This window comes from Thalassophryne amazonica, chromosome 14 (assembly GCF_902500255.1).
Source record: "Thalassophryne amazonica chromosome 14, fThaAma1.1, whole genome shotgun sequence".
Classification (NCBI taxonomy): Eukaryota; Metazoa; Chordata; class Actinopteri; order Batrachoidiformes; family Batrachoididae; genus Thalassophryne; species Thalassophryne amazonica.
The window spans coordinates 56,850,785-56,866,763 of NC_047116.1; the positions used below are offsets into that span (position 1 = coordinate 56,850,785).

A 15,979-nucleotide genomic window follows, 5' to 3' on the forward strand; every position below is an offset into this window, starting at 1 on the left:
AAAAACCAAAACAGGTTGTTTTGTTTTAACCAGGCTATACATATATATTTGTTCCTTCTGAAATGTTGAACATTTTAATATGTGTCACTTTTGGAGTTAGCCTCAAGTGACCATTCAAGGGACTACAAGATTTGGCACTTCTAAGTTGGTTGAATTTTCCACTAATGGAGGTTGCTGCTTGGTGATCACAGACTCGGTGACAGAGAGGTACTCACTTGTTCACAGTGACCTAGTAGGCACCCCCATGTAGGATGTGACCCTCTTAGAAATCCTGTCTGTCAGTAAACAATGTTCATCGCTCCATGTCTTTGACGGCTACTGTACATGTTGTTTCACTTGGATTTCAGATTGTAACTCAAAGTATTGAACTGCTTCAGGTGACGATTACAATCCTGGGTGCGGAGGCAAACTCTGAGCCACACCACCTGACAGATCCAAAAGATGCAGTCTTCGATAGAGGTGGGCTGGACATGTTCCTGCTGACTACACCCTTCTCACTGGGAGACCTGCAGGCCATCAGGCTGTGGCACAACAGCTCAGGCAGGAATCCTGCTTGGTAGGCAGAAACAAATGTATCATCAATCCTATTAAAAAAACAACAGCTTCTTAAAATGTGTGTTGTGCACACCATTATTGAAGTAAATGTCGTTAATTATCTTTTAAGTGTGCGAATCCCCTATCTTGCAATCACAGTTATTTTACAAATCACAATAAGCAAATGAATCAGAGATTAATTACCATTTTGCCACTTTACATGATCATATATGACCTAGGGGGAGAGATGATCATGATATGACATGCTTGGGAATTGTTAATGAGAGTGTTCAAACTCCACCTCCCAGGTATGTAAACAATGTGATGGTGAAGGATTTACAGACGGAGCAGAAATGGTATTTTCTCTGCAACACCTGGCTGGCCATAGACATTGGTGACTGCAGTCTTGATAAAGTTTTTCTTATTTCATCAGAGAATGAGCTGAAAAAGTTCAGGTAAGATAAAAGTATTGAGATCTACCACACCCAAACAGATGAAAAGCTTAAATAATATTCAAACTATATAGATTTTGTGTTCTGTTCTGCATGTTGAATATAATACTGCAGAATGTAATTTGTGTAAGACATTACGATAGGGTTTTAACTTTCAAGAAAGAAGTTGTAATATTGTATGTGAGTAATATGTGATTAACAGTTTAGTTTCCAGAACACATCCAATGAGCCCCACACAGAGGAAAACAACACAGAGAAACAACATATCATATAGCTTCCAAAATGTTACTGCATGCGCATAACATACTGTATGTAATTCATTCCTGCAGTTAGATTATGCCATGAGATGAATAAATACTTGTCCAAGTTATTCATTTGTTACATCTGGATAAAGGCTGATCTGAGGTGCTGACTGACATGCACATATTTCTCTGAATACATAAAATCTATTCTGTGCTCAATAAATACATTCTGGGTTTGCTATTATCCACATAAACACAAAATAATAATGTCCATCATTCAGTTGTTAGTTTTTCTTCTAATGTAGTGCACTCTGGGAACATACTGTATCTCATGTGCACACAGTAGTATTTTGAGCACTCAGCTTAGTTAAAATATGGCCTTGTTCTAATAACTCTAGGGTGATGCATGCATCACAGATGGGACAGTGCATTGTACAGGTCCCACCCTCCTTCACTGCGTAGACAAGACTAGCGTAATGTGTATGGTAGTTTCTGCATTTCTTCCACACAATGCTCCTGCGTTACATTTAATCTTTATGACGCAGCAGTATCTTACTGCATCATCATGTCCTACATGACTGGCTTTCCAGTGCATTCACACGTTGGCACTACTCCTGCTTTGTTGGCTCAGCTTTACATGGGCCTTCTCCCAGTTATCTTTCATTTCCACCTTACCAACCATACCAACATGTCATAATAATACACACAAAGCCTGTGAGGAGGCTGGGATAAGGTTATTTGGGGGTGGGATGCTGGGCTGTGTTGGCTAGCAGTGATCGAGTCTCTCCACGACTTAAAAATATTCAACATATTTGCGGGGAGGTGATGGTCCAGAGATCTGAGACTTGGGTTGTTACCATTGAAACTGTCACTTAAAACAATGAAACATCCAGCTTCTTGTCTGCCACACATTGCCAACATAAGACTGCAGCAATAGGAAGCCTACATGGGATATACTGTTTGCATTATGAGGGAACTTGAGGTCCAACCCTATGACCATATTTTGTATTTGCCTGTGCACAATGCAGCTCATATAAGACCCCAGCAGTGATGGGCACAGCTCATCTAAAGGTTAGCTTTGATAACCCCTAATCGACTAAAAACACCAAAACAGCTGAAGCTCCTGTTAACTGCTAACTTTTATTATATTAATTTAGTTTAGGCTTGGTTTTTTGACTCTAAAAACTAGAAGTTAAAGAGGTGATATTTTAATACGTATATGAGGTCTGTGAGAAAAGTAACGGACCTTTTTTTTTTTCAAAAACTATATGGATTTGAATCACATGCGATTACATCAGACACGCTTGAACCCTCGTGGGCATGCGAGAGTTTTTTCATGCCTGTCGGTTACGTCATTCGCCTGTGGGCAGGCTTTGAGTGAGGAGTGGTCCACCCCTTCCGTCGGAATCCCTTTGTCTGACAACTTCCTGAGAGACTGGTGCTTTGCTTTATCAAAAATTTTTCAGAACCTGTGAGGCACATCGAAGTGGACACCATTCGAGAAATAGCTGGTTATCGGTGAAAATTTTAACGGCTGATGAGAGATTATGGAGTGTTACTGTCGCTTTAAGGACTTCCCACAGAGCGGGACGTTGTGCCACGCTCCGAGCCGCCGTCGCCAGCCTGTTTCAAACTGAAAACCTCCAAATTTAAGCCTCTGTTGACCCAGGACGTCGTGAGAGAACAGAAAACTTTCAGAAGAGGTCGGGATCAGCAGATTATCCAGACATTCCACTGTTAAAGGAGATTTTGTAATGAAAGACGTGCGGACGGATTGGCGCGTCGGCAGGCAGCCAGCGCGGCGCGCCGCCACAGGAAAAACACCTCCGTTGGAAGCCTTAAGGACAAGTTGGAACATGTCCAGCTGTTAAACAATTTCTCAGATACTCACTCAACTGAAAGCCATCAAAAGCCGCCTGGTTTTTACAAATGGTTATCAACACGGAGGTGTTTTTCCTGTGGTGCGACGTCCCGCTGTGTGGGAAGTCCTTAAAGCGACAGTAACACTCCATAATCTCTCATCAGCCGTTAAAATTTTCACCGAAAACCAGCTGAATTTCTCGAATGGTTTCCACTTGGATTCAGGTTCTGAAAAAATTTTGATCAAGCAAAACGCCAGTCTCTCAGGAAGTTGTCAGACAAAGGGATTCCGACGGGAGGGGTGGACTACTCCTCACTCAAAGCCTGCCCACAGGCGAATGACGTAACCCACAAGCGTGTAAAAACTCACGCATGCGCACGAGGGTTCAAGGTTGGCTGATGTAATCACACGTGATTCAAATCCATATAGTTTTTGAAAAAAATAAAAAGGTCCGCTTCTTTTCTCACAGACCTCGTATGTCGCGGATATGAATGAGCGAAGCTCATCAGCATCTCATGTCATTTAGGTCCTTCAGACTTTTTTGAGTAAATGCTTCTGGAGAGCATTAGTATGTCTAAAAATCTTCAGCTTCTGGGGGACTTCGCCCCCATACCCCCACCCCATTTTAAGCATTTTCTTTATTTGCATATCACGTCTGGAAAAAAGTCATCACTGTGTCAGTTAGGTCCTTCAGACTTTTTTCAGTAAATGCTTCTGTGGAGCATTAGCATGGCTAAAAACCTTCAGCTTCAGCTTCTGAGGGGTTTTGCACCCCAGGCACGCCTATCTGTAGCCCTCTTAACCCCCTGCCACTTTAAGTATTTTTTTAAATGTAGATGTAAATTCATATTCAAACTTTTCGCTGAGTTGACAGTTGGGCTGCACAATATGGCCAAATTAGCTTGAACGTTTTAAGAAAATCCTCCTCTACACTACTCCATCAGGAAGCTGTATTTTATATTTTCAATTAAATGTATACCAAGTTGTAGAGATTTGCTATCAGTTTGCGTTTAAGGAAGATATTTTTAAATTTTTTATTTATATTTGAAATGGCAGCAACAAATTAAAATGTGTGAAATATCAAGTGCTCCAACACTTTTGAGGGCAATTGAGAAACACTCAAGCAGCTTCTCAAATAATCAAACTTGAATCAGCTGCTGCCTGCTCACTGGAGAAACACACACACACACACACACACATATATATATATATATATATAAGGCAACACGAATTAAAGGAGAAATGCCACTTTTAATAACTTGGTCCTCATTTCTGGCATAAAATATGGCCGTTTACTCACCAATATAAGTAGGAGTTTGTAGTTCAGGTCACATTTTTCTTCTTCTACTAAGGTGGATTAGAACTTTTTTGTGCAACACAGCGCCAACTACTGCATAGGAGGGACCTAGCCGTCAATATGTATCACTGATTTCAGAATGAGGCAGCATGGTGACTTAGTGGTTAGCACTGTTGCCTCACAGCAAGAAGGTTGTGGGTTCAATTCCCGTGGCCTTTCTGTGTGGAGTTTGCATGTTCTCCCCGTGTTTGAGTGGGTTTCCTCCGGGTGCTCCGGTTTCCTCCCACATCCAAAGACATGCGGGCTAGGTGGGCTGGAATCTTTAAAATTGTCCATAGGTGTGTGTGTGTCTGTGTTTGTTTGTCTATTTGTGGCCCTGCGACAGACTAGCGTCCTGTCCTGGGTGTACCCCGCCTCGCGCTCTATGACTGCTGGGATAGGCTCCAGCCCCCCGTGACCCTTAATTGGACTAAGCGGTAGAAGATGGATGGATGGATGGATTTCAAAATGGCTTTTTTCAGCCAGTCGTGAAGCACCGTGACAACCATCTGGGTGGCACCTGGGGTGTACAATCACATTTCAGGGGAGTCCAGTACAATCCAGATACATCCATGGCAGGAAGTGTTCAACATTTGGCATTTCCTGTTTCACTATGGACCCAAAATTTGTACTTCCTATTTCAGTGTGAAATTACCACTGAATTCCTGCAGGATTCCACAAAATCCCTTCTACTGTCAATCCAGGAAGTTTTGATCCAGGAAGTGTTCAACATTTGACATTTCTTGCTTCACTGTTGACTCAAATTTGGCAGTTCCTGTTTGGGCTGTGCGGCGCTTCGCTCGTAATATATTGCAGCATAAAAATGCAGGTTCCCCAAAAGTTGCCAAGATCAGATAATGATCACGATGTATGTAAATAATTAAATTAACAAATGAAATTAAACAGTAGTTTACACTCAGCATACAGTTTATTCACAAAAATACACATTATAAAATTAAAAACTAAAATAAATAAATAAATAAATTAATTAATTAATTAAGAAAAAAAACTGTCCATCAAGAATAAATGTAGGATTTTAGGGTTTACAATTTTTTATGACCACAAAACCTTGTTTAAGCTGTGTTTACACATAACGACGACAAGTCACGAATGCCACGAAGTACACATTCTTGGCCACTGATCACGAATGTGATGATTTTGGGCAGAGGCATCAGGTATCATCAGGAACTGCTGCAACATGTTACCACGCGTTACGATTAATGGCACATGTTGCTGGAGAATTATCAGGAACCATTACGCACGGTCAAGAATAGTGTTCCGCGTTGTTGCGTGCTGTTTCGTGCTATTGAGCATAACAGTGCATTATTAAGTTCTGTCACGTTGTGAATGAGGTGAATTGTCTCCACACACACACCCATATTCATCCAACTGTTGCTAACAATTCAGATCGCTCAAGTTTTTCAGAAGAACTTTGTGACTGCATGTGTAGTTGGGCTCTGTGCCATGGAGTGGCGCAGAGAGGAGGAGGAGAAGACGGACAGAGCCAGATGTGTGGCTTCATGCGGCTCTCGTCTCGCGCATTTTCCCAAACATCAGGCACATGCAGCAGGTGGAACACCTGTAGGAGCGCGCTGAAGAGCACTGAAATGAGACTTTTAGCCGACTTGGTGTCAGCAATCAAACTGAATGTGGTGCAGGAGGGTTTAATTGTGCGCGCGCTTCTTCCTCCGCCGGACTGGAGGAGGTGCAGAGATGTCTGGCTGCACGTGAGTCTCCTCTCTGGTTCCTCTGGCTCAGACTCGTCCTCCCGCTCAATAACAGCAGGTGGAACACCTGCAGGAGCGTCCTGAGGAGCTTCAGCAGGAAATGTGGAACAACACTTGGCTGACTTTGCGTCACTGTTCCTCTTCGGCATACTGCATCAAACTGAATGCTGTGGAGCCGAGTTTAATTGTGCGCACGTGACAGAAAACTGATCTGTCATGGCGCGCAGTGAAATGTGACGCCGCGTTACAAGTCATGTCAAAACTTGACAGTTTCCGTTTCACTTCGTAATAACATGACAGTTTGGGCTCCAAGAACCATCACAGGAACCACTACGAATGTTGTCACGTTCTATTAAGGATCACTACTCATCAAGATGGATCAATACTCCCAGTTGCGACCTCCACGACATGAGATGAAATGAGGGTGGTGTGTGACATTCGTGGAAGATTTTTTAACAGGCAAAAACATTCTCCACGAATATCAAGAATATCACGCACCAACACGCACTATTAAGAAACCTATTCAGATGCATTAAGTCACGTTAAGAATGTCAGGAATGTGTCACGAATGACAGAAAAATGACATTCGTAACGTGTCTTGCTCATGTGTAAACGCACCATTAGGGCCCCTTCACACATATTACAAATGTGGTCGAATTGCACATTAAGTGTGCATGAAGCAGGAATTGTATGCAATACGTGTAAAAGCATAGCTGCTTCCAAGGCCTCGTACACTTGTTGCTACAACTATTTTCGCACACCACTGGCTGAAAGACAGAGTGTGCGCTGTGCGAGCCCTTTGAACCCTCTTGCAGCAGGTGTTGGCCAAATGCCAGCTGACACACAAACATCTAACACCGCTCGCTTGGCACTTAGAAAATGTGTGGCAATTCACGCTGTTAGCACGACAACATTCAGCAGACGATCAGTGTTGAGCTGGATGGGTAAGTGCTCCCATGAGTGTGCTTTTGCAAACAGACACAGTGACACGTTGGTGTGTGTGCTGAACTGACAGGAGTTGTGTCCGCTGACAGGAGCAGCTGTGGAGATCTGTGTTTCTGAATGTCATGGCTGGGGAACACATACCGTGTTTGGACAGACCTGAACTTACAACTGTCCACTGTGACCCACGTGTGTCTGCTTGCTGTCCTCCCATGGACATGCACAAAAACATATATCGCTGTTGCAATGGGCTGCAGTGAGCGCGTGCACTCCATGAACATTGACAGGCTACCCCAGGTGAAACGAACTGTCAGTTCATAACATGCAGCGGGCGATCTGAATGTCACGTCACCCACGTGATCTCTGTTCCACATGACACGGTGTCTGTCCTGCGGCGCATTGTCCACAAGACATGTTTCAGGCAGGACATGTGTGGGGCCGGCTGGACACGCCACCAGCAGATGTGGACATGATAAGAGCGCCCTGCTTCTCATTCATGTTATTTCATGCCTGTACATCTGTGACCATGGGTCATCTATAGAGGAACAGACGGATCATACTTGTATTGCCCACTTAATGAGAGGGATTCAATAAAATGTGGTGTTTCTATATGGTGTGTTGTCAGAGTTGAAATCTGTAAAAAAGCAACTCAGTTAACTAACACAAAGAATGATCACGCTGGAGACTGAATTTCATTTCCTGATCAGGAGAGAATGAATGACCCTTCGTCAAACCTTGTCCTCATCCGCTCTGAAGGGCTCCGCCCATCTCCCTCTCATATTTATTGAATAAAAGTTACATACAAGCATATAGGAGCGGCAATATCACAAACAAGGAAAAGACACAGAATCCGGTCTCACATTGATATGAAAACTGTTACAGCTTTAAGCCTTCAGTCTCCTACGCTTCCCATAACAATGTCCAGCCCTGAACCAGTGTGCCGGTCACACTGCTCTTCTCTCAAGGCTGAACCGTTAATTAAAGATGCACATCTGCGCTCAGCAAAAACATAGCTTTAGCTAAACAGTCTGCACATTCCACTAAGCAAAAGATCAAATGTTACTTTTCTCGTGGGAGCAGTTTCAATGATTACTTGAACAGTTCAGTGTATATGGTTGCTTTGACAATGAGTGATTAATTAAAAGAATAATGGTACATGAACCCTCACACATGCATATATGTATATATGAAAAATGGAGAACAGAATCAAAGACAGGACATCAAAGTAAAGGCATTAACATTCCAAGTAAAGACATTAATATTTGATAATCATATTGCTAATATATATAAAATCCTGTCATGTGTGGATTTATTTTTTTTTAAATATGTCAATGTCCTTCTTGATATCAGGCATTTTCAGGCACCTTTTACAGGACAGCGATGGTAGTTCAATGGTAAAGTTTCTGGCTGGTAATCAGAGCTTTTGCAAAGTGCAGGTTTAAATCCCATGGGTGGCATGCAATTTTTATATTTTTATTTTCACAGCAGGTGCGCAATGTAGTTAAACATGCTGCAGCTGCTCGGACTGTGTTCCTGCATGCAAGAAACCATCGCAGCATGTATTTTTTATTTATTTATATTTTTTGATGGGTGTCCCACCTGGACTGCGGCACAAGTGTTTAGCACATGTGCACAGCATTCAAGGCAGCCGTGCAAATGGGCATGCCCATGTGGACTGCTCTGAGACAGCTGTCCAACGTTTTCAGACTGCATCTTGACACTTTTCAGATGTGGGCCGATTCGTCATTCGGACACCATTAGGCCTCATTCGTGCTATGTGTTACGAGGGTCTTAGGAACCACTGTTGTGTTTCCAGTAATTTGTTCTTCATGAAGACAATCAAGGATTTCAGTGATGGACACCTGTGGTACTCTGTGATTAGCCGACCACCAAGCAGCACCTTCACTCGTGTCCAGAGAGTGTCCTGTTGTTTCTCCCTGCTGATCTGCACCATGCTGACCAGCATCATGTTTTATGGAATTCCAACAGACCCATCTGAGCAGACCATGGACTTGGGTACTGCACATGTCCGTGCACTCCAACAGTCTAATACACTTGCTGCCGTCCCCTTTGTAGTAATCTGTCTGTCTCTCTGTTCCCAGGTTGTTTTGAGTTTACTTGGCAACAGTTCATGATTGGAGTTCAGAGTTCACTCATTATGTTTCCAGTAAACCTTCTTATTGTCAGCGTCTTCAGGAACACCCGTCCTCGGGACTCACCTTGTTGCAAACGCAAAGGGAAAAAATCAGATGACAAGCATAACATTTCCCAGCTTCTGTCCTCACAGGCTGCAATCATGAAAAGCAGTGACATCAGTTTGGACACCATCCTCAAGGTCAAATAACTGTTTTGGATTAATATTTTAGCATAATCATTCCCCTGGTAGATATTAGTATTGTGGGATATGCGCATATTTTTAGTTTGTATTTTTTTATTCTCAGGACATTACAAGAATTGCACATTCATTCCCTCAGAGTGTTAAAAGCAACATCCCATGCACACAATTGGAGTTTGATCCTGGACAAGAGGATATTAATGCTGTTCTGTCCTCGGTAGACAACTTCATCAGACAGAATAATAAAAATAGTGACATCAACTCCAAAACTCAGTGCTTTGAAGACCTCACACAGACTAAACAACCAGGTGTGTTTTCCTGCTTGGAACACGGTAAACGATTGGGTACTGTCTTAAAATTTATGCATATGGACTTATCTATGAATGAATGAATGAATATATTTGGCACGTACAAACTCAAAACAACAAAGAAAACTCACAAAGAAAACAATTCAACAACGTGCCCGAAAGGGTGTAGGCAGAAGCAAAAGATTATATAAACACGAATCCCTTTAACCAAACAAATAAAAATGTATACATATGTATATAAAAATATACATATACCCATGATAACAATACAAAATATAAATTAATCACTGAACTAAAATTTACAGCAGTGCACCATGCACAAACCCAAAAACAAAACAAAATCGATAAACCTAATTCATCATGCTATCACAAGTAATTAAATAATTTTTATAGAGCCTTTTACAGCCAGCCAAATGATTTAATGATATCAGGGCACTTATTCCAAATACTAACACCTTTAACAGAAACACAATGATTTTTTACAGTAGTTTGGATCTTTGATTTCTCAAATAATAATGTTCCTCACAAATTATCACTGGTGTCCCTCATTTTAAACAGGTCCTGGACATGTTGTGGTAAAAGTTTATTTTTTACTTTAAACATAATTTGTATAAATCAAGTCCCAAAATTTTAAACAATGTAAACAGACAAATATTGGATTTGTTGGCTCATGATATGGTTTACTACTAATAATTCTTTTACCCTTCTTTTGTAGTAAAAATATCTATCTTTGCTAAAACCAGAAACGTGTTTTGTGAGATTGCTATCACTTTAAAAGCATTTGTTTAAATGAAGGAACACTCAGAGACTGAAACATCCACACCTTGACATAATGTCATGCAAATTAATTCTTTGTGATTCAAGTGATATGATAACATAGTTCGGAGCGGCCTTGATATTTGTTTGATTTTGTCCAAAACTGCACAACTTTTCCTTACCACTGTTGTCTGTGTGCTTGCTCAAGGGGGTTGGTAAGGTTAGACCTTATTCATGTGGAGTACCTTGAGGCAGCATTGTTGTGATTTGGCGCTATACAAATAAAATATTTCATTTAATTTCATTTATAGCGCGCCAAGTCACAACAAAGTTTCCTCAAGGCACCTCACACAAGTAAGGTCTAACCTTACCAACCCCCAGAGAAGGCACACAGGCGGAAAGATGGAAACAGCACAAAAGAGCCGGACGTTTCCAAGAAGAACTCGAAAAGGAATACATAGACAAAGTTGGATCAATGCAGTGGCTAAAAAATGGAAAACTTGGTTTTGATGGAGAAAGAATTCTGATTGGAGCACAAGATCAGGGACTTCTAACAAATGGCTTCAAAAAAATGGCAGGGATCTCACAGAATGATAAATGCAGATTCTGTCATACAACTGTTGAGAGTGTAAACCATCTAACTTCAGCATGCCAGATCCTCATGGCAGATGGGCATTATACATCCAAACACAAGATCTGTCAATATCTCCACTGGAAGGTCTGCAAGGAACTGGAGATGGAAGTCAAAGAACATGTCTGGGAGCACGAGCCAGCACCAGTCTCATCCAACGGAAAAGTTACGATCTTCTACGACAAAGAGATCCCAGCAGGAAGACACATTGAAGGAGGTGCAATCAAACCTGATATTGTCATCTGGAACAAGCAAAAGAAAACAGCCAAAATCATCGATGTGACAGTCCCCAATGACTACGGTCTGAATCGAGCTGAAAGGGGAAAGATCTCGAAATACCAAGACCTGAAAAATGACCTACGAACAACATGGTCATTGAAAGACAACGATATCATCCCAGTTGTGGTGGGAGCAACAGGCCTGATGAAGAAAAACCTGAAGAAATACCTTGAGGCAATCCCCGGTCACCCAAGTGCACATGAGGTGCAGTTGTCTGATGATTTGAGGAAGAAACTTCAAGCAGACCAGACAAAGGGGTGACCCTCTGCTTGGGCCATGCTACTGACACAATCGACAAAACAAAATAAAATAAATTGAATTGAACTTTATCATTGACTACCACACAACCCTCCCACCATGTTTAATCCATACTGGTTCCAAACTGTTTGAGTTAAACAGTTGTAATCTTGAGTTTGATATTTCAGCCTCAACCAAGGTCAAAAGATCACTGAAAGGTGAGGCCTGCAAAAATTACTTTCAGAAATGCCAGGGCCCAGGATGGCACCCACAAAGGCAGTCAATTGGTTGATCATCACCTCTTGGAAGTAAGCATCCATCTGCCACAGCAAGGTGAAACGTGACCATCCCCTGGGCCTTTTCGAGCCACTGTGGTCCAACAACACTTAAGCATCTGCATACTGGCTCAGGGCCAGAGAAATGGTCCATATGACCAAAAGGTCTCTCAACTATCCCGTACAGCCAGTATCTCACGTGGCGTGACTCTTTGAGAGTAGCTGGAGATGTGAATTAGTGACCAAACACTGGTCTGCTTGAGGGTACTTCCTCAATATCATCAGAGGGAGTTTTTCCTTACCACTGTCGCCTGTGTGCTTGCTCTGGGGGTTGGTAAGGTTAGTGCCTTGAGGCAGTTTTGGTGTGATTTGGTGCTATATAAACTAAACAAATTTAATTGAACTGAAACACACAAATGAGCGACAAATTCACAGTTGGTATCTCAATGAAGCGGTACAAATAATACGTTGCACACAAAGTGCTCATCTGGTATTATCCTGATATTATCCTGCTATTATCCATGTGAATAGACATTGTAGATATTCCCTGGACAGTATCCAATAACAGCAATGTAAATAATTGTAAAATAAATAAGTACATAAATAAATACATAGATAAATAATAGCGAAGCTGTTTTTCTCCACTGAGGAAAAAAAACAAAACAAAACAAAAATCAAAACAGGAAGAAAACTGTGAACAGGTCACTCACCCACTTGTACCATGCATCCGGAAAGTATTCATAGCGCTTCACTTTTTCCACTTTTTATGTTATAGCATTATTCCAAAATTGAGTAAATTCATTTTTTTTTCCTTAAAATTCTACTCACAACACCCCAGAATGACAACATGAAAAAGTTTTTTTTAATTTTTTGCAACTTTATTAAAAATAAAAAATTAAGAAATCACATTTGTCTATGTACACCCTTTGCTCACTACTTTGTTGATGCACCTTTGGCAGCAATTACAGCCTCAAGTCTTCTTGAATATGATGCCACAAGCTTGGCGCACCTATCTTTGGGCAGTTTTGCCCATTCCTCTTTGCAACACCTCTCAAGCTCCATCAGGTTGGATGGCAAGCGTTGGTGCATAGTCATTTCAGATCTCTCCAGTGATGTTGAGTTGGATTCAGGTCTGGGTTCTGACTGGGCCATTCAAGGATATTCACAGAGTTGTCGTGAAGCCACTCCTTGGATATCTTGGCTGTGTGCTTAGGGTCATTGTCCTGCTGAAAGATGAACTGTCGCCCCAGTCTGAGGTCAAGAGTGCTCTGGAGCAGGTTTTCATCCAGGATGTCTATGTATATTGCTGCATTCATCTTTCCCTCAATCCTGACTAGTCTTCTAGTTCCTGCTGCTGAAAAAACACCCGCACAGCATGATGCTGCCACCACCATGCTTCACTGTAGGGATGGTGCCTGGTTTCCGCCAAGTATGATGCCTGGCATCCATGCCAAAGAGTTCAATCTATCTTTGTCTCATCAGACCTTTTACTAAGGATTGGATTCTGTCTGGCCACTCTACCATGCAGGCTTGGTGGATTGCTGCAGAGATGGTTGTTCTTCTGGAAGGTTCTCCTCTCTCCACAGAGGAATGCTGAAGCTCTGACAGAGTGAACTTCAGGTTCTTGGTGACCTCCCTGACTAAGGCCCTTCTCCCCGATCACTCAGTTTAGGCAGATGGCCAGCTCTACAAATAGTCCTGGTGGATCTGCACTTCTTCCATTTACAAATGATGGAGCCCACTGTGCTCATTGGGACCTTCAAAGCAGCAGAAATGTTTCTGTACCCATCCCCAGATTTGTCCCTTGGTTTGTGCTCTGACATGCACTGACAACTTTGGGACCTTATATGTAGACAGGTGTCTACCTTTTCAAATCATGTCCAATCCTCTCTCCACAGAGGAATGCTGGAGCTCTCACAGAGTCAACTTCGGGTTCTTGGTGACCTCCCTGACTAAGGCCCTTCTCCCTGATCATTCAGTTTAGGCATATGGCCAGCTCTAGGAATAATCCTGGTGGATCTGCACTTCTTCCATTTACAGATGATGGAGCCCACTGTGCTCATGGGGACCTTCAAAGCAGTAGAAATGTTTCTGTACACATCCCCAGATTTGTCCCTTGGTTTGTGCTCTGACATGCACTGGCAATTGTGGGACCTTATATGTAGATAGGTGTCTACCTTTCCAAATCATATCCAATCAACTTAAATTACCCCAAGTGGACTCCAGCTAAGCTGTATTAAGCTGTAGAAACATCTCAAGGATGATCCGTGGAAACAGGATGCACCTGAGCTCAATTTTGAGCTTCATGGCAAAGGCTGTGAATACTTATGTACGTATGATTCCTTAGTTTTTACCCGAGGCCAAAATATGGCAATCGGGTATTGCAAAGATTTTGCACTCATCCATCCATCCGTCTGTGCTCAGCATAATTCCATTCCTATTACTGCCAGGGTCTTCAAATTCACAGGGAATATTCTTGGGACACAGACCTTGCACACGTTCAAAGAGGTCTAACCTTGACCTATTTTAAGTGGTCAAAAGGTCACATTCTTTTTGCACACTCTATCATTTATTACATTTTCATACAGCTGAATGTACTTTAGCATTGTGTTCTATATTTTTATTTTTAATAAATCTGAAAAAAAAAACTTTTTGACATTGTCATTATGGGGTATAGTGTATAGAACTTTGAAGGAAAAAAACACGTTTCATCCATTTTGGAATAAGGCTGTAACATAACAAAATGTGGAAAAAGTGAAGCGCTGTAAATATGTTCTGGATGCACTGTATATAGATTAGTTTTTAGCACTGTAATAAAACTGTCATAACAAGAAGGTCCTGGGATCGCTTCTCGCCTGGTCCTTTCTGTGTGGAGTTTGCATGTCCTTTGTGGATTTACTCCAGGTGCTCTGGCTTCCTCCCAGTTCCAAACACATGCAGGGTAAATGAACTGGTAAATTTAAATTGACTGTCGGTGTGGGTGCGAGTGTGTATGTGTTTGTCTGTCTATATGTGGCCCTGCAATAGACTGCCATCCTGTCCATGCTGAGGGATGAGCTGGGAGCAGCTCTCATGCCTTATCAGTACTTGCTTTCATATTATTATTATTATTTTTTTTAGTTATTAGATACTGTATATTAATTGAAAATGTGTGTACATTTTCAGAGTCTGGTATGAGTCCGGATACAAGAGTTGAAGGTATTAAGAAGATGAGCAACAAATCCTGGTATCTCTACAGGCAGCTGTGCCTTATTGACAAAGAGCTGAGTTTGTCAGAATCTTCCATCTTTCCCACCACACACAGTTACAACCAGGCTGTGCAACAAGTCAAAAGCATGAAGACTTTCCTCGAGGATCAGCTCTTTACATCCAAACATGAACACCTGGAGGAGCTCACCCACAAAAAGTAATGCATCCATATAGTTTAACTATTTCTTGTAAACTGTTCATGTCATTTTACTACATTTTGTGTTTTTTTTGTTGCACATTTGGGATTATACTGGGACTTAGTACTGAACACTTTAGCCGTGTGGTCTAGCAGAATGACCAGGGCTGAAAATGCAGTGACATAGTGCATTTTGATATCTTTGTAATTTAAAGATGGAGGAAGTTGGACATCCGGGTCTCTGGCCACATGACCCACATAACAACAGAGCTGCCATATTTGACTAGGTGAAAGCAGTGGGGTGAAGTGCATAGTAAATATGCCAAAAGGGTGTTGTGTAGCTGGCTGTACAACCAGTTTAGTAAAAAATAAGGGCCAAAAGCAATTAACAATATTTTTCTGCTGAGCACAAAGTAACACTGCAGTCAGTTTTTAACATCTCCACATTTGATACAACCCCAATTCCAGTGAAGTTGGGACATTGTGTAAAATGTAAATAAAAACAGAACACAATGATTTGCAAATCCTCTTCAACCTATATTCAATTGAATACACCACAAAGACAAGATATTTAATGTTCAAACTGATAAACTACTGTTTTTCTGCAAATATTTGCTCATATTGAAATGGATGCCTGCAACACATTTCAAAAAAGTTGAGACATTGGTATGTTTACCAC

General features: G+C 41.7%; 1 protein-coding gene across 1 annotated transcript in view; it reads left to right on the forward strand.

The window, feature by feature from the left end:
* The window catches only part of LOC117524284 (polycystic kidney disease protein 1-like 2), a 152,437-nt gene that overhangs the window by 64,511 nt on the left and 71,947 nt on the right, over nt 1-15,979 (forward strand). The window contains exons 22-27 of the mRNA XM_034186054.1: nt 378-556; nt 843-989; nt 8,911-9,110; nt 9,197-9,429; nt 9,536-9,737; nt 15,081-15,321. Coding sequence (XP_034041945.1) covers nt 378-556; nt 843-989; nt 8,911-9,110; nt 9,197-9,429; nt 9,536-9,737; nt 15,081-15,321 — 1,202 coding nt within the window. The remainder of the gene's footprint in view (nt 1-377; nt 557-842; nt 990-8,910; nt 9,111-9,196; nt 9,430-9,535; nt 9,738-15,080; nt 15,322-15,979) is intronic.